Source organism: Bactrocera neohumeralis, chromosome 6, assembly GCF_024586455.1.
Source record: "Bactrocera neohumeralis isolate Rockhampton chromosome 6, APGP_CSIRO_Bneo_wtdbg2-racon-allhic-juicebox.fasta_v2, whole genome shotgun sequence".
In the NCBI taxonomy this organism is placed as follows: Eukaryota; Metazoa; Arthropoda; class Insecta; order Diptera; family Tephritidae; genus Bactrocera; species Bactrocera neohumeralis.
Window position 1 is genome coordinate 68,093,459 of NC_065923.1, and position 26,369 is coordinate 68,119,827.

Genomic DNA, 26,369 nt, shown 5'->3' on the forward strand with positions numbered 1-26,369 from the left:
ATCAGTATTAAAAAATGTGGTTACTGATTCTGACTGTAACAGCTATGTAGCAGTTCTTTTGGTTCCTGCAAAAGTCATCAGAATGCATCCGATTTTTAATACATCTACGAGCTGTCAAGTCGTGAGCTTCGAGCTTGGTGAACCTTAGCTCTTACTTCAGAACTGACGGAACATATGGCAGCGTTGGACAAAATGCTGTTTATATATCTGATTGTGATAGCTATGTAGTAATTCCTTAGGATTGCTATAACAATAACCAAAATGAACACGGATTTTAATCTGGCTAAAGATAGTGAGATTCGAGCTCTCACATATTTTGCTCTCAGTATAGGTCAGAAGAGAAGTTAGAAGCTTTAAGTAAATTGTTGTCTCTACTTTGAACTTTCAGTTCTTAAGACATTCACCGGACCATAGCTGGATTACAATTCATCCAGACATTGTCTTTTTCTTCTTCTTTATTGTCGTAGACACTGCGTACGAGGTTATAGCCAAGTTTACAACAGCGCACCAGCCGTTCCTCTTTTTCGATGTTTGGCGCGAATTGGAGATTCCAAGTGTATCCAGGTAATTCTCCACTTGGTCTTTTCAACGGTATGCAGCTCTTCCTCTGGTTCTCCCGGCGGGTACTTCGTCAAATATTTTCAGAGCTGGAGCGTTTTCACCCATTCGGGCGACATGACCTAGCCAGTTTAGCCACTGTCTTTTATTTCGCTGAACTACACGTATGTCAATGTTGTCGTATATCTCATACAGCTCATCGTTCCATTGACTGCGATAACTGCCGTTGTCAATGCGCAAAGGACCGCAAATCTTCCGCAGAACCTTTTTCTAGAAAATTCATAACATCGACTTATCAGATGTTGTCATCGTCCATGCCTCTGCACCGTATAACAGGACGGGGATGATGAGTGACTTGTAGAATTTGGTATTTGTCCGTCGAGAGACTACCTGCGCAGTTCTAAGTAGCAACTGTTGCCATGAGCTATTCTGCATTGGATTTCTAACCTGACGTTGTTGTTGGTTTCAATATAGGCAAAATTTTCTACGACTTCGAAGTTATGACTATCAACATTGAGGTGGAGCAAAGTCACGAATGCGACGACTGTTTGCTTTTTGATAGGAGATATTTCGTCTTGCCCTCATTCACTACCAGACTCATTTGCTTTGCTTCCTAATCCATTCTGGGGAAAGTAAAACTAACGTCGCGATTGTTGAGGCCAATAATATCAATATCATCCGGATACGCCAGCACCTGTACACTCTTATAGAAGATGGTAGCTTCTCTATTTAGTTCTGGAGCGCGAATTATTTTCACCAGTAGTAGATTGAAGAAGTCGCTCGAGAGGAAGTCGCCTTGCTTGAAACCTTGTGTGATATCGAACGGCTCGAAGAGATCCTTCCCAATCCTGACGGAGTTTTTGGTATTGCTCAACGTCAGTTTACAGACTGTCTATCTGACTGTCAACTCGGATGTTTTCTGGCACTAGAACATCAACACAGTTCAACCAAATGTCGGCTAAATGATTCAGGATGGAATCGTAGTCTAGCTAAAGTGCTGTACAGCCATTATTGGCGGTTCCCATCAGCATTTATGAAGTTTTGACATAGTTTTCTTATCCACAACATTCCAAATGTCATTTTTCTCACTCATCTATTGTTAGAAATATCAGAAGGAACCACCGAGGTGGTTTTAAGTTCTCGTATATTATATAAACTTTGTTCCTACTCTGAAGTAGTATATTAAATTGAAATCCTGATGTTGTCAAAACATATCACAAGTCACGCAAAACGTGGGAAATATGGCACAGAATAAATTACTCTGGAACTGATTTAAAATATGGTTACTGTTTCAAAGTCCTGCAGACCATGCAAGCCTTTTTGCAGAAAAGAAACTATGGAAAAAAAACATTGCTTACACAGAAGAGCATACTTTAATAAGAAAGAGGAAGAAAAAGTTCTCAGTATTTTGTAGAGCTTATCAAGAGAGCTAAGTCTACTAGAATCGGCTAGCGACAAGTCAGCTTGCCTTGATTTTTTCTAATTTAATATAAAGCTTTGGGAACGTCGGATAATCGCAATCTTATTTCAGCCCTCTATTATTTTTTCTTCTTTTGTGGTCTTATTTGACATTAACAACTCAATTGTTCTATCAAAAAAAGAATCATTATACTATCCAAATATAGCTCATTCTATACATAAATAAATCGGAAGTGATTATCATTACAATGATGGCAAATACGGTTGCTTTCAAGTTAATCAAATAAAGTGCTGCGACAAATTACTATTTTTATGTTCTACTTCCAATACGCTTAAAAGCGCTGGAAATATGAAAGTAAATAAAGCAATGGCGCTAGCAAGAACAACTCAATCAAAAATGAACCGCGCTGCTGATTAAGTAGACGCCATTGGCGCTAAATGCAGGCGCTCACTCACACTAACACGCCAGTAATTGGCGTGTAATTTGTCAACAGCGAGCTGCCGCTGAAATACGAAGACATCTCAAAGGCCACCATATGCTCTCAAATATACAAACTTAAGCCACTAAATACGCAAAATCGTTCTAAATGGCAATTGGAGACTTCTCGGCCTCCACTCGTTTACTGTCCACTCCATTATACTCGTACCGCATCGCCACATCCGCTTAAGCACCACGCATAAATTTTCGAAAATCTAAGGCGCCAACGCGCGAAAACAACACATTTCCGACAATTTCGAAAACTGACATTTATGAAAATGTCAACAAAGGCAATCACATGCAGCGCGCCGTTATACTTCAAACGGTGGCATGCAAATTAGTTGGAAGCATGTGGCAAACAGGCGTTGCAAGGAAGCCAGACAAGTCAATTTTGCGGCGTTAACGCGTAAGAGGGTTGCAACTAAGCGCACGTAAGCGTTGATACGCGTAATTCCGAAGCGTGAATGTATTATAAGATATGCTCAGGGTGACAAGCTGTGTATGAAAGAGCGCGTTGGCTTTACGCATCGACTATCCAGTTGAAGCCGTGATCAGGCAATCATTTGCTCTTCCTGTTGTGGGAAATGCGACAGCTTCAGTTATGTACTCAAGGTGTTAAAACGCGGAAATTATTCGACAGCCAAAAACGCTTGTCATGAAAGTAGCAACAAAATGTTGCAGGAAGCTGTCAATTTGCAATTTTCGTTTGAAATTGCAGCTTTTGCTACAATTTAGAGGAAATAAAATTTACTTGCTTATTTTATCAGAAAAAAATACTATTCAAAAGCAGTTAGAGGTAAAGAAAGATACAAAAATGTAAATTGTAGCTTGTGTCAAATAAGCTTGTGTTTGCAAATTCACTTTGACCGATTTTCCGATTTTGTCACGGCTCTCTTTGACTCTGACATCTGAAAAGAAAAAAAGGGCTGCTGGATAATTCAGTGGCTTAAGATAATATATTGCAATTGTACGTAGGTTGCTATATATATTTCTGGCCTAATAATGTAAATAGGCATATTTATCAACGAAAATGTTTTTTTTTTTTTTTTTTTTTTTATTTTTTATTTTTTTTTTGTCGATTGCTGTTTTGTTTCGGGCTCATACGCATAGATCCATGATTTGTCACCTGTGACGATCTTATAAACGTCTTTTGAAGCACCGCGATCGTATTTTTTCAGCATTTCTTTACACCAATCCACACGAGCCTTTTTTTGAGCGATTGTCAAATTGTGCGGGATCCAACGAGAACAAACCTTTTTTACGGCCAGGTTTTCATGCAATATCGAATGTATGCTGGTGGGAGAAATGCATAGGCATGCCTCTATCTGAAGGTATGTTACATGACGGTCTTGCATTATCAGTTCACGTACGGCATCGATGTTTTCTGGCACAACGGCCGTTTTTGGACGACCTTCACGGAATTCGTCTTTGAGCGAGCGTCGGCCACGATTGAATTCGTTGTACCAGTTTTTCACAGTGCTATAGGATGGTGCTTCATAGCCATACAAAGATTTTAGTTCATCGATGCACTCTTGTCGTGATAATCCACGTCGAAAGTTGTGAAAAATGATCGCACGAAAATGTTCACGAGTTAATTCCATTTTTTGGCCGAGATGAATTTTTTAATTCCCTGTAAATAAAACAATTTGACAAAACGTTCTGAGTGATGTTATGCTAAAAAATGTCAAACTTTCCAATGGAAATGTCAGATTGCACCTGGCAACACTTAGTGTTGCCCTAGGCCAGAATATATATAGCAGCCCTCGTAACATGTAACATGTCATTGACGAGAGAAAACCACCAGGAGTCGTAGATAATAGTATTGAGTTCATTTTCAGCATAAATTCTTGAGTTTTAGCTCAATTTATCGAAGCAAGAACTTAGCCTGAATTTAACCGTATTTTTAAGCACCATTGTATAGTGGGAGACTTGTTTTTTTTCTCAATAAACACTAACGGCAATTTACCATATATCTTCGGAATCCCCAGACATAGGATTTTATTCCCCAAGAGACCCTTTAACGCAACACTCTGTTGCGCCTATACCTAGAAGAGTAGGTAGGTGGAAGTTTTGTCACCACGGGCTAAATTAGCGCTCGATGCTCGGATCCTTGGGTCTACAGAGCAGCAATGCCGCCTGACTAACTGTGCATATGGTTGCTTTCTGAATTCTATCAGACTAATTGAAGACAGCTCTCTAGTCCAGTCCTTCCATTTGGAAGTTGATGGCTGAGTTTGGTGGATGGAAGAAGATATCAAGATCCTTGAAGTATAACCCTGTTTGTACTCCGCAGTCTACCCTGGTGGTATAGATTGAGATAAAATCCTTTTCCTTTACTAAACCTCTTTTCCTTTCACGTCTAGAGGCTATTATCTCATTGAAGTAATTACTAAAATCCAACCTTGGGAGGATTAGTCTGATTTATATAAAATTTGTTATGAGCTGGCTAAGCATATCGCTATCACCTGGTGGAAGACCCGTTTTAACTTTCCTTAACCACATTCGGTATTATATGACATCGGAATCCCAAAAAAAACGTTATTACTGGTTAGACTATTTAAAGTCTTCTCTATCGCCCTTTCACCCAGAAAACTTAACTTACTCAACAGTTATTCAATATCGTATGGATCCGTGGTTTTTCCACAACATCGTTCATCCGGTTGGCGTATCCAAATACTACGCAACATTAATAATAATATTGTACTCAGATAAGGAACAATTAGCAGCATACTTAAATTATTTTCACTATCGTCTTTGGTGGTTCAATAGATTCCATGTGACGTTATAATCTCATTATGCATCGACGAAGACTATCGTGTATAATATTGATAAAATCTGCAGTTTGGTAAAAACTTATTTTTCCTTTTTGGCGACTATTCATCTGCTGGATCACCGAACTCTAACTATGAACTCTGTGGAACTATATAAATACCAGTTTTTTGTATAAAATCACTGATTTATCGAACAGCCTTCATATCAAACATAGCTGCCATACAAATGTTGCCTTTAAGAGCATTCTTCAATTTTTCTGTCACCTGTGCTTCAAGTATGCGAGTATACATACAGACATGTTCCAGCAATTTCTGTGCAGCATTTGTAAATAATTTCATTTACAAACTTGTATTTGAGTATTTTTTACACATAGCCGTGCTTTTCCGTATCCGCTTTGCATTTCAGTTACTCTTGTACATTGCCTTTGTGTTTGAATGTGTTAGGGCTTGTCACATAATCTCATATACTTCACAGCTTTGCAGTTGTTTGAAGGTTTAAAATGATACACACTATTTATATGAGAGCTTTTGAAGGACTGCCATTGGAAAAAGATCAGACTGATTTTTTTAAGTGGATCGAAACAATTTGAAATTTGTATCTCTAGCTTCTATGCATAGAAATTTTCGGCTTATCTTCAACAGTTGGAGGTGAAACACTTCAATTCTAGAAAGTATTTAACAGCTGGACTGAAATTGAAAAGTCTTAGTTATGTTATAACTTTAGTTAACTGAGTGAATTGGACCGGAAACGAAATTAGCCGCAGAGATCGCTATTTTTTCTATTAAATTGAATTTTTTATTTAGTTCAGTTAAATTGAAGGTAATGTCTTAATGCCACTCTAATATAAACCTCTGACCATATTATCAAAAAAACTGGAACAACCGCTATACACAAGCTTCTCTTCAGGCGAATTTGTAGTAACTACTTGGTTCCAAGTCAAAATATAAAAGGAATGCATAAGAACCTCCCAATCAGGATATCAAAGCTGCTGGCGAGTCACTATTGACCAAAGGCTCCCCACTTCAACACGATTTTTTCATTCAGACAGTCTAATTTTTGACAGGAGAATAACTGATAGTACATAAATCATGGATGAAAATACGGTTCATAAGGTTTGCAATAATATTGTGGCACCCGCACATCGAGATTCTTTGTGTCTCTAGTCTATTATACAGGGTTTCAAATGGTTGTTTCAACAAGGCTTACATGACAATCAGATTCGACGATTTCCATTATTTTTTATATTTTTTCTGTTGTCCATATTTGATGCGTGCTCAAATGAAATGGAGTAAAGTAATCGCAAAACTGTCTGAGAAGTATTTTAAGAGAAAATCTTACCTTTCAAATGCCATATAGTAACGACCGATAACTTATATAATGCAAGATACAATTTACTAAAGCCATTTATTGAATATTTTTTCTAGGCTAAGCTAAGCTTTCTGGTTAGTTGCGATATCTTTGGTTGTATTGTGAATTCCAATAGTTTTTTAAAGGGTATAGGTTAGCCCAAATGGCTTACGAAAGGTGAGTGCACGGTTTGTTCCGCACAAATTGACTGACGATCAAAAATTGCTCAGAATCCAGCATTCGAAGGACGATTATTTGACCAAAAATCACATTTTAACCATTAACCACTCCCCGTATTCACCTGATATGGCATCGTGCGACTTCTTCCTTTTCGGAAAAATGCATTTGCTCATGAAAGAAAAGCGTTATGCAGACGTAGAGGTCATTCAAAAGGCTTGTACCGGCACACTGGCGGCCATACCGGCCAACAAGCTAAAACACTCATTCGACATGCTTTTGAACCGTGCAAAAAGCTGTATTGAAGCTGAAAGAGACTATTTGGAATAAAATAAATTGATTTTGCTGAAAAAACCATTTGTTCGGTTTTTTTTTAAGTCCTGTTTACTTTGGAATGCACTTTGTAAAAATCTCGTAAAGCTTTGGCATGTTTATGGATGAATACTTCTCATAAGCTACGTAACGGCACTTCATCTGGCATCCCTAAGGACCAAAACTGGTTCGTATGCGTGGTTCACGAGCTTACCAAAGCATCGTAACCTAACCTATACCCTTTGAAAAACTATTGGCTTCGGTCAAAATTCGATAAATCGATGTTTTGGAGATATTCAATTCCATTTCCATAAATTTCAATGATGATTTTTGATGAATTCACGCGCAGTTTCGATGGAAATTCCGGTGATCACGGATTTTGATTGGCCCACACGTTGATCGTCATTTATGTCCTCACGACCACCTTGAAAACGTTGAAACCACTCGTGCACTCTGCTACGTGATAGGCAATCATCGCCATAAACTTGTTTCATCAATTGAAACGTTTCGATGAAAGTTTTACTAATTTTAAAGCAAAATTTAATGTTGACTCTTTGTTCGAAGCTCATTTTCGCATCGATAATTCAAACATACTGACACGCAATAACTTCATTTCCAATCGATGAAATGTCATCACTGGACAATCGGTAAAGATAGCAGATTCTAACGCACCAGTCGACATATAGATGACGCCACCAGGGGGCGCTAGATTCCAAAAGTCCTGTTTACTTTACAATGCACCTTGTAGTAGGTACTGCAGCTTTATTATCGATATTTCTACCGGTATCTTATACGATTGAACTCCAAATATTTGAAGCATTGGCTTGTTATTTCGGAACAAGTGCATAAGAGATGCTCTATTGTTTCCCTAGTGACTTGCTCATGACATTTCCTGCAGTCATCTCGATCCGACAGCCCAATTCTGCAGCAGTGTGCCTCCATCAAACTGTGACCAGTGAGTAAGAACTATTGGGTATTTTTGCTATACGACTTTGTACACGACTTTTGTAGTTTTGCATCCCGACAGCACATTCCATCGAATTTTGAACTTCCACTCTTAGCCGGATCATCGTAAAACAATGCTGGGGTTTACCAATGTAGACCACGTTATCGGATGCTTTTGTGACTTGGCATCCAGTAATAGTGAAGTCGCTTGTAATTGACGACTACTGCCGTGCTTTCCAAGAAACTTCTGGCCGAGCTGCGAACCGAGATTACTGCCTTGGCTGTCTATGTAGATGTTAACCGTGGAATTGCCTGCTGATGTATTAAAGGCTAGCTACGCGGGTTTTCCAACAGCAAAGCCCTCTGCTAGAAGCATACTGCAGTGACCCGGCCGTTTAAAAAGCCTAACTCTGGACGGCATGTCGCCGGTCCAACTCTGTCTTTCATTTTCGAGTAATCCGTATAAATATTAAGTATTAAAGGGTATATAGAATACTTACGTCAGGCTCACTTTTCGTACAGCTTCGTATGCATTTCATAAATATTTTTTTCTTCTATTCGCCTTTCCTTAATATATTTATTATCTACACTCGTAAATGAAAATTTAAACAAGTAATAATTTATTTCATTTTCAGGTCCACCCGCTACAGTCGAGGTTGATATTATGGTACGGAGTATGGGACCTATCTCCGAAGTCGATATGGTAAGGCAATGCATCAGACACTGCACATTAATCACAAACAGACTACAGTTGTAAATATTTACATCTATTTTTTATTTAAAGATAAAAAATTGCTTGACATTTCAGCGCATATTTATTATAAAAAATCAAAAGTCTGTATAAAAAAGATCCCACAGCAACTCAACCGCTATAAAAACCCCACACACTTACGTTAAACTCGCGCGTAATAATAATAGCTTTTCGCGAAAGCAAGAAGAAAATTTATTTATTTGCAGCCAAACAAATCAAAACCAATTAAAGTCACTCAGTCAAAGCAGCAACAAATGGCGTGTGGGAGCGTCAAACAGCGCTTAAGCGACGAGCCGTTATGCTTCTGACTGACTTATTTCAATTTAGTATTTGTTGATTGAGCAACCGCAAGCGACACGCTCTACTAATAACTACATAAACATCCAATCTATTTGTGTTATTTAATCAACGCGACGCCTTTTGATTTGATTGCTTAACACTTCACAAGTGGATTTCCTCTGTGGCAGATTTCTATTGCCTCAAAGTAAATATTTTCAATATTTTCTCTTCATTTCATTGCAGACTTATTCCATGGACTGTTATTTCCGTCAATCATGGGTGGATAAGCGTTTAGCCTTCAAAGGCGCACAGGACACCTTGGCGTTGAGTGTTTCGATGTTGGCGCGCATCTGGAAACCCGATACATATTTCTATAATGGCAAACAGAGTTATCTGCATACCATAACGACACCGAATAAGTTTGTGCGCATTTATCAGAATGGCAGAGTGTTGTATTCGAGCAGGTGAGTGGTAAAAGTTATATATCGTACACTGTAAGCAGGCTAACGGTAAATATGCCGGTTAGTTAACCAAGTGGGCTACCAGTTATTTCGGTTAAAGTATCGGTCAGTTTCTCAAAGCCGAATTGGCAAATATAAAAATGTTCTCAGTATGGCAGAGTGTTGAGAGTGAGTGGTAAAAGCTATATACACTGCAAACCAACTAACGGTAAATATACTGGTTAGTTACCCAAGAGCTACCAGTTATTTCGGTTAGAGTATATATCAGTTTCTCAAAGCCGAATTGCCAAATATAAAAATGTATGCACAAATCGTAACTTCGACTTTTTTTTAACTCTGTTCATCGTAGTATATAACCCTACTAGAAGAAAAGCTTTTATTAAGAGAAATTGCAAAGGAAAGTCCAACCAGTTTGGCCGGTATCCGTAAGTATATTTTGATTAGGTTTAGGTCCGCAATTAGGTTTTAGGTTAAGGGGCAATAATACCAAAGTTACGCATTAGAGCTCTCCTTAAAAATATAATACAAATCTTATTTCATCGAACTTTATAATCATGGAAAATCGCAGGTAAATCCGTCGGCAGTTTCGAAAATGAAAAAGTCACGGAGCCAAATCTGGCAAATATACATAGTAGCTGAACGAAGACTTTTGTTTCGTGTTTGACATAAAGTCAGTAACAATCATGATAGAATGAGACTGCGCATTATCATGATGAAAAATTCTTGAATTTTCTGACCAAAAAATCGATCGTTTACAACGAATTGCTTTACGTAGTCTGCTCAAACCAACAAAGGAATATTTCCTTCTTACCCAATTTCATGGCGAACCACATCGCAGTAATCAATGAATACGATAAGCACCACCTTTATTTTGGACCGAACTAGACGAGATTTTTTGGCTTTCGCATAATTTTTAGAGCTTCATTGCATTCACACCTCGGCGGCACCAGTAATGATGTGTTTGATGAATAAATAGTCCTTAGCTACGGCGCATTCCTTTTGCGATCTCTAATCGGCGTTATTTTTGTAAAAGATTCAGGTCTGTTGCTACGTGTCTAACATTGACACGCCTCATACACAGAACTTTCACCAAAATGTGTTGAGTCTATCCATAAGAGATGTTGAGGTCCTCTGCTATATCTCTAAGGCAAACATGACAATTTTCAATCCCTGTTTCTTTGACTTTTTCCATGTTATCGCCATTGGCAGATATGATTTATATAAACGGGTCTAACGTCGATCGAAGAGCTTAGACATGTATTACTCAGTCAACGTATATAAAATTTGAGTTAAGAAAAAATTAAGTAGCTAAACCACCTTCTCTGTCCTAACTTAACTTTCTTTCACAATAAAATTTTCTTTTTTCTCACTACTTTCAGATTAACAATCAAAGCTGGCTGCCCAATGAACTTGGAAGACTTCCCCATGGATATACAAAAGTGTCCACTAAAGTTTGGCTCATGTAAGTGAAATGAAAACTGCCAAAAACTTATAAGCAACTGCATAAGTTGTATAACAAATCACACAAGTTGTAAAGTAAATGCAATTGCAGCGACAAACATACCACCATACTAAAACTGGGTATGAATTTAGGCTGATATGGTTTGTATGAAATTTGTTTAATTTTCTTAAACTCATACAGCGTAATCTCTTCAGCTGAGCAATGCTTAAGGCAGCTAAGCGCATTATGTGCTTGTGTATATTATGCTTTAACTGTATGAATGAATATGTGTCTGCGATTATTTTTATTACCTATTGACCTTGGCGACACAAAGTCGCAAAGATGCTTATGAAGGGAAGGGCAGTAAATGCATCTTGCATATTGTGTGTATGTTCGCTTGAGGGAAGTTTGATAGAACAGTGACTTTTTAATTGAAACGTGCACCATAATTTCATAAAATATTAAAATGCATTTAGTTCAGAAAAGTATTGCCTTGCATTTTGTTACCTACAGATCAGCCAGAATATCGTATTTCGGACAATCTTTTGATAACTTCTAAACATTATTTCCATAAAAGCGTTCTACAAACAGGTATTTGGTATCATTTACAGATTGGTTATCAAAACATTTAACAACACTATTTAGTGGTTGTTTTTGTATATGTATAACTTTAGTTACCTTTCGAAACTGGAGTACCCCTCGCACGATTGCATTCTAATTCTGAATACTGTTTTGAGTTAAGCTTCTGCTTATGCATTTGTATGTCCAATGTGGTTCTTTGCAGGCCAAATATATTCCCTACATAGTAAAAAATCATCCAAATAGACTGTTTACGTCAATGAATTTTTAACGGTCGAAAAAGTTTGTTTAGTCATTACTGAAACTGGGTGTCAAAATTTTCTCTTTGCATACGGAGCACTTGAGTTACCTCTCGAAACCTAAGTATTCCTCCTACGATTGCGTTCTTATTCTGGATACAACTTTTAATTAAGCTGTTACTTATGTATATGCATGACCTATATGGATCTAAGCACTTATTTGCAATTCACTTTTTTTTACTATTTTTCAACCCTTTTCTTACAATCAAAAGTCGTCGAAATAGACAATTTATAAATGAGCGTCAAAATATTATCCTTTGCTTTCTGATAACTTGAGTTACCTCTCGAAACTGGAGTATTCCTCCTACGATTGCGTTCTTGTTCTGGATACAACTTTTAATTAAGCTCCTACTTATGCATATGCGTGTCCTATATGACTCTAACCACTTCTTTGCACGCCACATTAATTTTAGTAATTTTACATTATATTCTTAATAGCGAAAAGTCGTACAAATATACCAATTTTTACTTATTAATAGACGATGTCAAGGATTTCTTAACGCTAGAAAGAGTTTGTGTAGTCATTCCTGCAACTGAAAGTCAAAGTACCATACTTACTACAATAGAATGTGAGTAACCTCTTGAAACTGGAGTACCCCTCGTACGATTTTGTTCTTATTCGGAATACTGATTTGGGTTGATTATAATATTTAAATAATTATTTGACAAGAGGAGTAAGGAAAATGTCTTCATACACCATTAGATGTGTTTTGCAAAAAGTTTACCTTACCAAGTAATTATTTAAGGCGCCGTTTCAAGTTATCTGAGTGCAATTTGAAATTCATCGGCATTGGAATACATCTAGCTAAGTGTTCTATATAAATCTCATAAACTAGTTTATAAGATAGTTTATAAGATATATACAGAGAAAATATGTTGAGGTCATCATTGAAATCAGCACTTATTTGGAAGGTTTTTAGAAACCTTTAAGTAAAACTATTCAAGAAGAAAACGTTTTCAATGTAAATGCTACTGATTTATCAAATTGGCCTCGTACATGTGACTTTCTTATTATATATCATATATATGTACATTTGTATTTTATTTGTGTTAGTGCAATCTTACTATAAATGCAATTCAACGAAATGTTTACGCTTTCTCATACATACAGACACGACTATTTATTTACACTACAACCACATATACGTAATTGCCCACATATAAATATATAAACATGTATGTCTCATATGTGGCCACCCTGAATGCTTATCGCTTTGCTTCACTTTGCTGCCGGTTTATATTATTCCCTTCTGCTTTTTCGCCTCAGATTTTGCGCCAAGCCTGCTGCGATTTGTGATATTAAAATGATTTAAATAGCTCTTTTGCTGCGCGCTCGTCCTTATAAATGTCCTTACAGTTAGTGCAACACAAACTGCGCCACAAATGGGCAATAAGAAAATGAAAACCAAAAAATGCACGCTTGTAAAAGCGCAACTATGGAAACAAGTTAAGCTGTTGTTAGCCGTTTGTAGTTCATTTATTCGCTCATTCGTTTGTGGCGCACAAAGCAAGGCACGCTTACAATCAACAACACACACACACATATATATATGTATGTTGATATGTGCATGCATGCACATGGCTATGCATATTTGTAAGGAATTGCTTGTTGCACCCCAAGTACATAATCATTATTGTTTGTTGTGCGCCGTTGGCGGTCGTAGAGCTTGAAAGCTTGTGTGCAACGTGGAGCATGCAGCGGCTTTTCTAATGAATTTGTCTGCCTGCCTGTCCGACATTCAAGCGCGCATTCAAGGCTTTAATTGATTGCATTTTGTGTGGAGAATTTAAGTCGGTTCAAAGAAAATTTTATTTATGTTTATAAGTGTGTAGGACAAGAAGGAAATATGAGATGAAAAAGGGTGGCATTGTTTTAGGATTTCGGAAGGAAAGAATTTTCGCTTCAATATAAAGTTCCATTGTCAATCAAAAGAGCTGTCTTTTGATATATCCCGAAAAATTGGTAAATTCTACAACATGATCAAAATATCCGCAATTTTAGAGAGTGTTTCACATTTACTGCGAACAGGCTTATTCTGTAAGCAACTGGCGATGAAGCGCTTGAAAAGGTCGTGACTGTATTTACGAATGCCTTAAATACAGATCTTCACTAAGCATGCCCTACGCTGCGACTCAAGCACAAAATGAAGCCCCTTAGTGGAACAAGGAACTTGGGTCTGACAGACGCAAAGTACGGGAATGCTTCAACTGGGCCAAGCTAGCAGAAAGCGAGAACTGTTGAAACGAATATAAAGCTCTTCTAACGAGCTACAAGAAGTTGGTGCGCAGGACAAAGCGAGAATCCTGGAAAAACTTTTCTAGTGGCTTTAAAAAGACCCACGTAGTGGCGAGACTTAAGAAAGTAATGACCAAAAGCCTCGCCTCACCCGTTTTAATTCACAAAAGTAGCGTAGAGTGGACGAACAACTGCCAGGACTCTTTGGAAGACGTAGTCAGTGTGCTCTTTTGAGGCTGTAAGGACGACGTATAGATGAAGTAAGTAGTGCGGTAAATGTTCTAGAAAACATATTAACGGAGAATAAAATAGAATAGGCCTTTCGCTCATTTGATCCATACAAATCTCCCGGTACCGGCTGCACGGTCACATTAGGGCCGCGCGCCTCCTAAAAGCTTGTCTAAGGCAGATCAGTAGAGACTGCACTCCATACACTAGTATTTAATATCGAGAAGGCTCTTGAATATAAGGAATACGCTCTTGGAGCATTCCTGGACATTTCTGAAGTGTTCAACAACGTCTCTACGGAATCTATTTTGAATACTTTATATGCTCGGCATAACCTGTGGGATGCTCGGCTGTGTGTGCATAACGGCTCTTATGTAATGTGGTACTATAGACTTCTTCGCTAAGAACTGCGCAGCAAAATCGACGTGACGGCTAGTGAAGAATTTACATATAGAACCTTCGGCCATAAATCAGTGGCTAACGGCGATTTGGCAAACACCGACTACTTGATCTCCCTTTCCAACTGGGAGAGAAAGTTCAAAGTAAGCATAGAAAAATATGGTTAGCGTAAAGGTATGTTAGCCACGCGCAACACTCTAAATATTTTTACGGATGGCTCGTAGATGGACGATAGAGTAGATGCGTGGATATACTGTTCAGAGTTAGGCCTTTTAAGTTGCCGGGCCTCTGCAGTAAATTTCAAGCTGAGGTCTTTGCTATTGCGATAGCTACGTAGCTGGCTTCTAATGTACCTGCAGACAATTTCAGAGTCAATATTTACGTATACATCCAAGCCGCAATGAAGCCAGTAACCTCGTATCGAATATTGGCCAGAAGTATTTTGGGAAGCAGGAAATCAGTGGAAAGTATTGGGTAGTCGAAAAAGTCTTTTCGTATTTCTAACCATACTTAAACTTATGTTTTTCATATTTTTACTATTAAATAAATAAACAAGTGTGTACCATTTTGGTCGACCACTTTTTGTCATTTTCCATTAGTGTAGATCGAAATTTGCAAAACGAAAGCCAGCGAACCATTGTTGTGCTACACGAACTGATACAGCATCGTTTCCATAAACTTCACAAATTTCATTGGTGGCTTGCGTGGCATTCCTCCCTTTTTCTAAAAAAAAAATTCAAAAAAAAAATATAGCAAGTTTCTTCATTATTTTCACTCATTCCGCAGAATGGGACTGACAGATCGAGAAGACTGCAGGAAATGTCTAGAGCAAGGTACCAGGAAAGGGACTTAGTGATTAGGGAAATATGACAAACATGCACTAAAAATAATAATTTTCAATTAACTAACCATAAAATTCGACGCAAATACCATTAAAATTTGTATCATCAGCCTGACGTAGCCATTTGCCTTGCGCTCTTACAAATTATTGATAAGCAAAATCTAACTGTGTTACGCCAGCAACGTCTGTAATGCTTTAATTTCAATCATTATTTGTCTAATTCAAACATGTGTTGCAGTCCCAAATCGATTTCTGCCGTTTCAATGTGCACTTTTGATTTCCATGACGTACGAGGCGTATACGTAACGTCATTAAAAATCAATTTACACATTACTCCGTGTAATATTGTTACTGATGTATATGGGTTTTAATGCGTACATGTCCGCATAGTAAACCGCAATGTGACACAATTTAACAGAGCAACACACATACACACATAATTATATGCAAACATATGTGTGTAGTTATATAGAGAGAGGCAAGTATAAATGTGACAACAGTAAGCATCGAATGGCAGTAATTTGAAAAAGCAAAGATAATTGTAGGTAGAAATGTGCAAATATGCAAATGTACTATATATCATTCACATTGATTTACGATTTAAAATTTTTTTTGAAAAAATATTTCTCTATCTTGCCTCAAAACCAGCGCCAAAAGCTTCGGTACCCATTTTTGTATAACGGTTTTGAATCTTTTCCATCCCTACATAACCAACTACTGCCTATACACATCACGTCTTTGCCTGTTTGTATGTCTGCGGCATGCATATATTATTGCGGTTACACAGCTTTGCATAACTGAATTGCTTAGCTTGGGTGTCGTGGCGTATACGCAACCTCAATACAAAATAATTAAGTTGTTGTCAAGTGTTTGATTCATTTGCAACTGACTGTTTATTGTTTTGCCGTTTGATTTTGTGTTGCCATATTTGGTGTTACCATATTTTGTGTTGCCATATTTTGTGTATTTCCGGCGTCAGAAAAGAAAACACATATGTGTGTGTTTATTTACTAAGCGTCTGCTTCCTGTTATTACCGCCGACAACTGACGCATTGTTGTTGTTCTGGGGTGTTTGTTTGTGAATTTGCTGTCATTTTCATACTTATATACGGCACATATGCAAATTTTGATGAACCAAAAGCTCTGAAATTCAAATGTGACTTCGAAGTGTCGGAAAATTGGTGCCGAAATCATTAAGTTTGCATGGGGTAATTGCCAGAGTCATACACTTAAAACGAAATTGTTGCACAGAGCATGAACTAATAAGCGAAATTTATGTCTATATTGAAAAATAGCAGGTTGGTTCTATAGTGAAGCATATAATTAATTAAAACAAGAAAATCCAATAATTCGAGTATTCATAGATAACAAGCTAAGAAAATTTATTTTTATATAAGGTTGCCATCTTTCTAAAAAAATTTATAAAACAAAAATATTATAATAATAAAATATAAAATCCTAAGTTTTTCAGAAATCAAAATACATATATTTGTAATAAACAAAATATTCGAAAAATGTTTAATACGAAAAATATGTTGTGAATTTTTGAATTAATCGCCTACCATGATTTCTAAAAAATCTAAATTTCTAAAAATTTAATTTGCCTTCTTTTAAGTCAACATAACTAACGATAAATAAGCATTGTCATGTACTTCCGTAGCTATATGACTACCAGAACATCGTATTTCGGACTATATTTTGATGCTCCTAAACATTATATCCATAAAGGCACTTACAAACTAAGTTTCGCTATCATTTCTAGTTCGGTTTTCAACACATTCAACAACGCTTTCCTCTGCATGTCTCAATAGCAGCCATATTCTATGAAGAACTTAAGCAAACTCTCGAAACTGGAGTAGACTTGGCGTTATGTCGTATTGTTTCTGGATACCGTTTTGCATACAGCTTCTACAACTTGTCCAGCATGACGCTGACCATTCCTTTGCAAGCCACATTCACTTTACCCATTTTACATCCAATTTCTAATAATCAAATTTGCCTAAAGAAACCGTTTACTTACCATTATACAATGACGCTGATTTCTTAACGCCAAAGCGATTTCGTAGGCATACCTCTAACTTGCTATCAAAGAACAATGCTTTACATACGGAGAACTTGAGTTACCTATCGAAACTGGAGTCCCTCTCATCCAATTGCGTTCTTATTCTGGACACTGTTTTGAATTAGGTGTTTACTTATGCCTCTGTGTAACCCATAAGACCCTAACCACTTCTTTACAAGCCGCATTTACTTTACCCATTTTACATCCATTTCCTAATAACCAAAGGTCCCCCAAAGAGACCGTAACAGCATACCATTAGACAATATCGATGATTTCCTAACGCGAAACGTTTTGGTATTCATTCCTGCAAACTGTCTATCGAAATACTATGCTTTGCTTACGGAGAACTTGAGTTACCTATCGAAACTGCAGTCCCTCTCATACAATTGCGTTCTTATTCCGGATACTGTTTTGAATGAGGTTTTTACTTATGCCTCTGTGTAACCCATTAACCCTTCTTTACAAGCCGATTGCATCCATTTCCTAATATTCTAGACAATATCGCTGATTTCCTAACGCGAAAACGTTTTTATTCATTCCTGCAAACTGTTATGAAATACTATGCTTTACTTATGCTATCACTGCGTTATTCTGGATATGATTTATGCTCTTACTTATGCCACTCCGTGTTCTATATGAGTCTAATCAATTCTTTCCAAGCCGGATTAATTTTAGTTATTTTACTCGTACATCCCATTCTTAATAACCACAACTCGCCGCAAGCACTGTTTTCTAGCATTCGTTAGTGTGCAGACGCTTCAACAACTGCGACGTTTTTCCATTGTTTTACGAATTTGGACGACTTGAAGTCCAGTATGATGCCATTTTTTTCTTTTTCACGCGCTAAACTCTTCTAGAGTTTGAGTACTTGGTCCATCTTGGGCCAAAAGTTCAGAGTAGGCACTTAAAGTTGAATAGACTATACTCTAGACTGATTTACCAAACTCTTGAAAAAGTAAAAATATTTGATTTGTTAAATTAAACCAAGCTTTATAAAATTGCTATAAATAATACCAAATACTTGAAGCGATGTGGTGGCTAAGTTTTTTAATTTTGTTTTTTTTTTCATATCGTAGTAATAAATATTTACGTGAGCTTTTTAGAATACTCATTTGCACACCCCCGAAAACTCGACAGCTTAATTCGATACACGCATTATTGTCAACATCTATAGCCCACCATCATTTGTAACGACACAGTGATGTCTAGTCGTTTGTTTGTATTGGCATTTGCTGTTAACTTCTTTCTTGTAACAACTTTCTCATTTTGATGTTGCAAGCGAAAAATGGAAGCAGGAGAGAAGAATATAGAAGACACTACAAAATAATTACAACACACCAAACATATCTGTACCATAAAATCTAACGCACACACATATTCAGGAATTGTTATTCTCCCCTTCGCCTATTACTTCTTCTCATTCTACTTGTTCTTCTACTTCTTCTTCTCCTTCTTAACTCATTTGTTTTGTAAACGAATTGTTGCAATTGGCAAGCATCTTCTCACCAGTTCGCATTGAGTGGCTTGAACAAATCAATTTTGTGTTGTCTGCCACTTGAATTGTGTCAACATGCAAACACATTATCTAACTGTACCAATAACACATACACTACAACAAAAACATACATACCTACATATGTTGATGGTAATGTATTAAAGAAACGTCAGAGATTTGGGCGTACAATAATGAATAGAGGAGGATTAATGGGATCACCTGGATTTGCAACGTAAGCAGACATTCACAAATGGTACGATTTTTATTCTGGTGGAATCATTGGCTCGTACTTTTTTCGAAATGAAGCTGGTGACACCCTTACTGTCAATGGATTTTAAATTCCTCGTCCGACTCAAACTTCTGCCCGCCGTTTGAATTTGTAAAGTTTAGGAAAAAAATAAATCTCAAGGAATCAAAGGAATTTCGTACCTCAAGCCGGTGTTTGTCAAAGAAGAATATCACTTTTTTCCTCGCCAAATGGATCCGTTTTGCTTCAGTATTTCCCCAATTTTTCTTTATATCAGAGCCCCGTGATCATTTTTCCGTTTCCAGGTAGTCGGTTGATCTCCAGCGAATCTCAATAAATGATGGCTTCTTCTTTCTCGCCAATAGAACAATCACTTTGTCTTTAGTTGGATCCGCGGGCGCAGTCCTGTATTTCGAATGTTCCTTGGTCTCTGATGTGTACCAGTGGTTTTATGTTTCGCTGACGGGCACGAAACGACTCAGAATCTCTTTCGAGTTGCACCTAAACATTGTCAAAACTACCTCTAATATGGTCTCATGTTACCCTTGTTGTTCGGAAAGTGTAAGCGTGTTTCGTAATCATTCTGACAGCTTCCTATTGCCCATATGTAGTATATCATGCAGAATTTGACCCACTTAATCTTTTAACATGCCTTGTCATCTAGGTAGGTTTGACGACGCACCTAGTCCTTAAGGAGATCCATTGTAAAAACACCGAAACTAAAATCCCCTCACTCTATTGACTCCTCTCTAAACAATCCGTACTTCTTATGAAGTTCATCTGTACGAAAAGTTTTACTTGTGCAACCTCTGAGACGTCATCAAGGAACCTTTCCATACGAATGACAGATTTTTTATAGTCTCCCCTACTTCCACCTACCGATAGCTTTAACAATAGTCATTGCATGGTGTTCCTAGTCTGCTGGCATGTTTGCCAATTAGAGAGTGACCTATTGGCACTCTTACCAGAGTTCTTATGTCATTCCTTTTGATTTTTTTTGGCTACTGTCCGCGTATACAGCTCATACTCCGTTTGTCGATAAAATAAACATCTACAAGCCGGAGGCACATAAATTCCCTCTCTTACGGATGGTGCCTGCTCTAGCTATTTAATCTGCTTCACAGTTACCAGGAATATCAATAAGTCCTGGGACTCATTGCAGGTTTATCGTGAAATAGGACGTTAGATCCACTAAGAGATCAAGGCATTATTTCACTATCTTTAAAGAAACCCTATGAGTAACTTTTAAACAGCTTGTATCAGAACAAGAAGACTTTCTTTAACTGCTGTTATCTCCGCTTGGAAGACACTGCTGTGCTCTGGTAGACGAAATACGATTCTGATATAGAATTTTGCTGAAAAGACAAAAAGATCTAGTTTTGACCACTCGTATAGGTGCTTATCCCCGCCCACCTCGCCTGTTTCCCATTTCTCTCATGAAGGGAAGGCAATATTGGGGACCAAATTGAAATTCAATTCTATATGAATTCGAAAATCCCTGGTATGGCGTGGAAGCGGAAACTTAACAGGTAACATATCTTAGAATGTCCCTTATTATAAGCGTCTAATAGGGAGGATTCCCTCAGTTAAGAGCTGGCTTCGCTGCCAGTTATTTACAGTACAAGTTTATTGGCAGTAAATGTAGAATGACGTTACGTTTAATGCCTGACTTTGCGTTGTTCTAAGAGCTCCACTGATGCATATAGGAGCAGCTCTTTGCATGCTTCTATATGCCTTACCGCGTTACTCTCTCAGATATCTCGCACAAATTCATTGGGCGGTTTGTTAATACGAGATTAAGGACTTCTGTTTCGTTATCTTTCGTAGTCACCGCTTACAGACGCATGGGCTCATCAGAAACCGACGTGGGGCCACTCTTAAACTCGTTATACCAATTTTTGACGATATCTATCGAAAGAAAAGTCATGGTATACAACATCCAAGGTCTCCTTTATTCCACTGTGCTATTTTCTGTCCAAAAACAAGAACCGAATGACCGGATGTTGTTTTTTTTTCTTATTTAAAATCGGCACACATGACCTCTGCCACAAACTGTAACGGAATTACGAATCCGATTTGGGTGTCAGTAACCCTTGAACGAGAATCACAGTCTCTTGTGATAGAGGAGTCATCGCGAGGTAATGTTAGGTGAATGGTAAAGTTGATCTTGAAGTATTTCTAAATTCGTTTTCGATCTGAGTAACCTAATAAAAACCGCAACAGCGCATTCAAATATCGTACTTACTCACCTCACTCAACCACTTCGTTCATTTAACCCACTATTATCACATTGTTAACTGTAAACTTGTTGACACCCACAAATAATTCAATTTTCTAACACTTTATATTAACAATAAAACACTCGACCTTCCTCTGCTCCTCATTACAGTTGGCTACACGACAGCGGACGTTGTCTATCGCTGGAATCGCGAGCGCCCAGCTGTTGCCATCGCCGAGGATATGAAGTTGTCACAATTCGATTTGGTCGATTGTCCGGCGGGCAATCTCACCGATGTGATCTACAAAGCAGCCGCGCCACATGATGCCACACACAACAGCCACAAACCGGGCAATGCTAACAGAAACAGCAATAATTATTACAACAAAAATGCAGGCAACGATTACAATCCGAATCGCAAGAGTCAGAAGTATGGCGGCAAATCGATGACTACATTTGCGGGACCGGGCGCAAAGAATCAGCATGTACGCGGTACGGGATTGCAGTTGGACAAAGGTGCCTTTGGAGGTGGTAGTGGTGGTGTGGGTGTTGGTGCGGGCCGTGGTGGTTTGGGGGGTGCCAGTGGCGGTGGTGGTGTTGATGGTTTTGGTGGTATTAGTGTGGATGCGCCGGGTTCAGTGCGTTTCGAGTCGAGCCGGGCGTGTAAGTAATTTATTTTCTCTTTAGTTTGGCTTTGGGGTGATTTTATTTGCAGTTTGATTTTTATTTTTTGTTTCTCTCTTTTGGTTTATGTAATTTATGATTGCTCATATGTCATGTAGGTCAACTAGTGAATGCGTCGAAGTGATTTAGTCAGAGTATTAGCGATTATAACTCATACAAAACGCATTGAACCACTGCAGTGATTAATTTGCACCAACAACAATGTAAATAGCTTTAAGCAAGCAACAATTGATTAGTAGCAGACAATATAATAAATAACCAACAGCGCGCAACACTACTTTACAATTATTGGTAATTTTTAACTCCTCTCTCTAACTCTTCATCTCTTTCCCAACAGCCGAGTACTCAATGCTCATGGTCAATTTCCATCTCCAACGTCACATGGGCAATTTTCTCATACAAGTCTATGGTCCCTGCTGTTTGCTTGTCGTACTCTCTTGGGTCTCATTTTGGCTTAATCGCGAGGCCACCGCGGATCGTGTCTCGCTGGGCATAACTACTGTGCTGACAATGACGTTTCTCGGCTTGGAAGCACGCACCGACCTGCCGAAGGTTCCCTACTTGACTGCTTTGGATTTCTTTGTGTTTCTTTCGTTCGCCTTTATTTTCGCCACCATACTACAATTCGCCGTCGTGCATTACTTCACGAAATATGGTTCCGGTGAATGTTATTTCATAATCGAAGAGATGGACTCGGATACGGAATCAGAAGCGGACGCACGCACGCTGAAGAGCGAATTTAATGTTAGCACCGAGTCGAAGTTATACGAGGTGATACCGTTATCGATGTGTTCGATACCGATACATAGCACGGGCAAGGGTTCGACGTCGGCGAGCAGCAGCGGTATTGGTGTGGGTGTTGGTGCGCGTGCACGTCGCAATTCGGGCACTAAGCGACGCATACTAGGTGGTGGTGGTAGAGTTGAGAGCAGTACTGGTGGTAGTCGCTACTATTTGAATTGTTTCACTTGGTCGTGTTTTCGTCGGCGCAAACGTGGTCGCGTTGGCTTCGATATGTCGGATGAGGATGATGAAGAAGCGCATTTGCGTGCCGGTGAAGGTAAGGAAGAAAGCTAAGAGTCAATAGTACATTTTAAGATTTTCATTTGCTTCGTTGGAAAGTATCATAAATTTTTTTGACAAGCTCATCGCCAATATTCTGTTCTACTATAGGTTTAAATTACCCTACAGAATTTTCAGTGTCTCGTTTTCATTAAGAAGCCGAAAGTTACTCCCTTAAGCTACTTATCAAGGCGCTTGAAGCTCATCTCAAATCTTACTTTCTTACTTCGAAGTTGTGAGGATTGTGGACAAATATTCCGAGATGGTCCAGCAAGAAAAATTGGCGATTTAGTCCTCAGCCCTTCTTGATACAGCCTTGCTCACTTTCCTTAACACGTATGAAAAGGCTGGAGCTCTTTAAAGTAGACCTCCGTGGAAAAGATGATCTCCTCATTCGACTTAAAATTCTATCCGGTGAATGTTTCAAGTTTAAAAATATAAAGAAGTCTCATAACACCGGGGTCGATGGAGCAGCTGTACTAAGCTTAATTAGACCAATTCGGCAAACAGGATAGCGAGGATGTGAGCCGATGCGTTGTCATGGTAGAAGAGCACACTTTTAATAGATAAATGGAAGCGTTTGCAGTTCATCGTCGAATTAGCTGGGCTTCTTCAGGAACTCGATTAAGATCACGCCTTGTAAATCCCACAGAAGGGTGACCATCAAATTTCCGGACGATATAACAGGCTACCCTTTTTCGAATCAATTTCACTGTTTTGACTCTCGGGTGTGTACTAATAGCCCCATGTTCTCTCGACAAGTTCAAACCAAGCTGTTAAGCAGCTCATCCAATCGGCAGCCCTTTCAAAGCACATCTTGTTAAACCCAAAAGATGGTAACCATCATAATTCTGGTCGTTATGACCGGCTTCGCCTACCTCGGGGCAAGTTTATCGAAAGAAGTTCACTGTTTCGACACTTCATTACTCTCAGATGTGTACCAATGGCTCCATGATTCGCCGACTGGCCCGAATACAGGCATAATTGTCTTAAGACTGCGCTTTAACAACGTCAAACCTGACTATTAAGTGACCTTGTCTACTTCACAGTCCTTCTTCAGATAGTCGATTCTAGAGCATATCTTGTGAATCCCAGAAAATGAAGAGCATCATATTTCTGGTCGGGATAATAGGCTACACCTCCTTAGGAGCAAGTTTATCGAGTGAACTTCACTGTTTTGACTTTTCATTGCTCTCTGGTGTGTTCCAATAGCTCCAAATGTCCCAATACTTGTCGACGAGCACGCAAGCAAACAGAATCTTCCTAGGGTTACGCTTTAACAGCGTCAAACCTAGCTGTTAGGTGACTTTATGGTTACTCTTTATGCTGTCCAGAGTGAGCAAAACCAAACCAAAACTGCGAGTCCGAGTCAGCTGAAATTTGAACATTAGCCATCTGCAAGTACTCCACGATAGTTAATGCGATATTGGCGCGATCGGATGAAGAAGCTAAGAATTATGGTTGCTTCGAAAAGAAACCCGCTATGAAAACAACAGATACCTTTTCCAAGAAACTTCAAGACTTTTAAGTTTTTGCTCTTACAAGTATTTTTTGACCTAACCACCAGCGCTTTAAAATTTGAGTCTGTCCAAACACGTCTTTAAATTATAGTAATAAACATACCGACTTTTTCAACGTACTTCTGCTTACTCGTATACTAATTTTATATTAAAATAAACTAACTCTCACTTTTCTACTTTCTCACTTTTGCCACAGAGCCCACGCCACATCGCGGCAGCGGCAAAAGACGCATGTCCTTCTACCGGCGCGAGGAACTAGAAGCACGTCGCAAAGGCAAACGTGTACCACAATACAACTCGGTATCGAAAATCGATCGCGCATCACGTATAGTTTTCCCAATGCTCTTCCTGCTCATCAATGTCTTCTACTGGTATGGCTACCTGTCGCGCAGCTCACGAATCTTAGCGAACACACCGTCGGCCACTTGATGTTACCTTTTAGCAATTTAGATGAAGTCCGAGAAGAAAACAAACGAACGGCTACGTGGTGGCGTTGAAGGCAACAAAAAGTTAAATTTACAAAAATAATGCGATAATGATGTGACAAGCCATTGGTGAACTTGTTTGGCTAGTAAATTAAGTAAAAAATCTACATATTTTTGGAGGAAAAATTTATGAAAACAAATGCTGCCGTTTAAATTAGAAAATAATCAAAATAATGCTATTAAATTAAGCGAAAAAAATTTCAGACAGACATAAAACATGTTAGCTTTCATCAGCTGTCACTGCTTACCACGTTTTTGCTCAACAGCGCGCAACTCTTTTCTTCTTAACTAAATTGCTAAAATAAGGAAAATACTAGACGCTAAAAAAGAGGGCTTTGTTAACTGGGTGTGAGAGTAACTGATATGTAATTAAAAGCGTAATTTAATGAGTAATTGAGAACTAGTAATGCATGATTAAATGCTCAAGCGTGATGACGTAAATATTAGCTTTAAATAGACAAAAAAATAAAATAATGTTAATTTGTTAAACAGTTTGAAAGCCACTAGGCTTTGTGTGTCGGTCTGTGTCCAATATATTGTAAATACTTTTGAAAGCATTGCTGTATTTCCAGGCAATTACTGCAAAGTGAGAGAGAAGCGAGTGAAAAGGCACCAGAAATGAAGGCGTTATGTGAAAATGGTTTGTAAAAGTTTAAGTTTATATATACATAAGTATTGTTATATACCATAAATAAAAAAATTATAAAAACATAATAAATTTAATGTTTTTGTGCATAAAGTGTGCAGAACGAAGTTTAAATATTTAAGTCTAAATATCGAAAAACTGCCCATCATCGGCTGGAGAAAGTATTGGCTAGCTTTATTTAGCATAAGTAATGTAGTTTTAACCACTTGTAAATTCAGATGGCTAATTAATTAGTTAAAATGTTTTATGAAACTGTAAGAACTTTAATTTAACTGTAGAGAATTATAAAATGACAACAACAAAAAATATATATTATTGTTACATATGGAGTGTTATAATTTATTAACTAATATTTATATTCAAATTAAAACAAGAAAACCGTTTTAAACGTTTTTAAGAACTTTGTTCGGTCAGTTTGTATGGCAGCT

At 38.1% G+C, this 26,369-nt stretch overlaps 1 protein-coding gene across 3 annotated transcripts in view; it reads left to right on the forward strand.

Moving 5' to 3' along the window:
- Positions 1–26,264, forward strand: part of LOC126761138 (gamma-aminobutyric acid receptor alpha-like) — a 45,149-nt gene extending 18,885 nt beyond the window's left edge. For 2 of the 3 annotated variants that reach the window (XM_050477091.1, XM_050477090.1), the window contains 6 exons: positions 8,644–8,711; positions 9,282–9,502; positions 10,879–10,961; positions 21,716–22,060; positions 22,566–23,288; positions 25,007–26,264. In XM_050477091.1, the coding sequence (XP_050333048.1) occupies positions 8,644–8,711; positions 9,282–9,502; positions 10,879–10,961; positions 21,716–22,060; positions 22,566–23,288; positions 25,007–25,239 (1,673 nt within the window). In that variant the 3' untranslated portion in view covers positions 25,240–26,264. The remainder of the gene's footprint in view (positions 1–8,643; positions 8,712–9,281; positions 9,503–10,878; positions 10,962–21,715; positions 22,061–22,565; positions 23,289–25,006) is intronic. The other variant, XM_050477092.1, reaches the window with a different exon arrangement.
- The last annotated feature ends 105 nt before the right edge of the window (positions 26,265–26,369 follow it).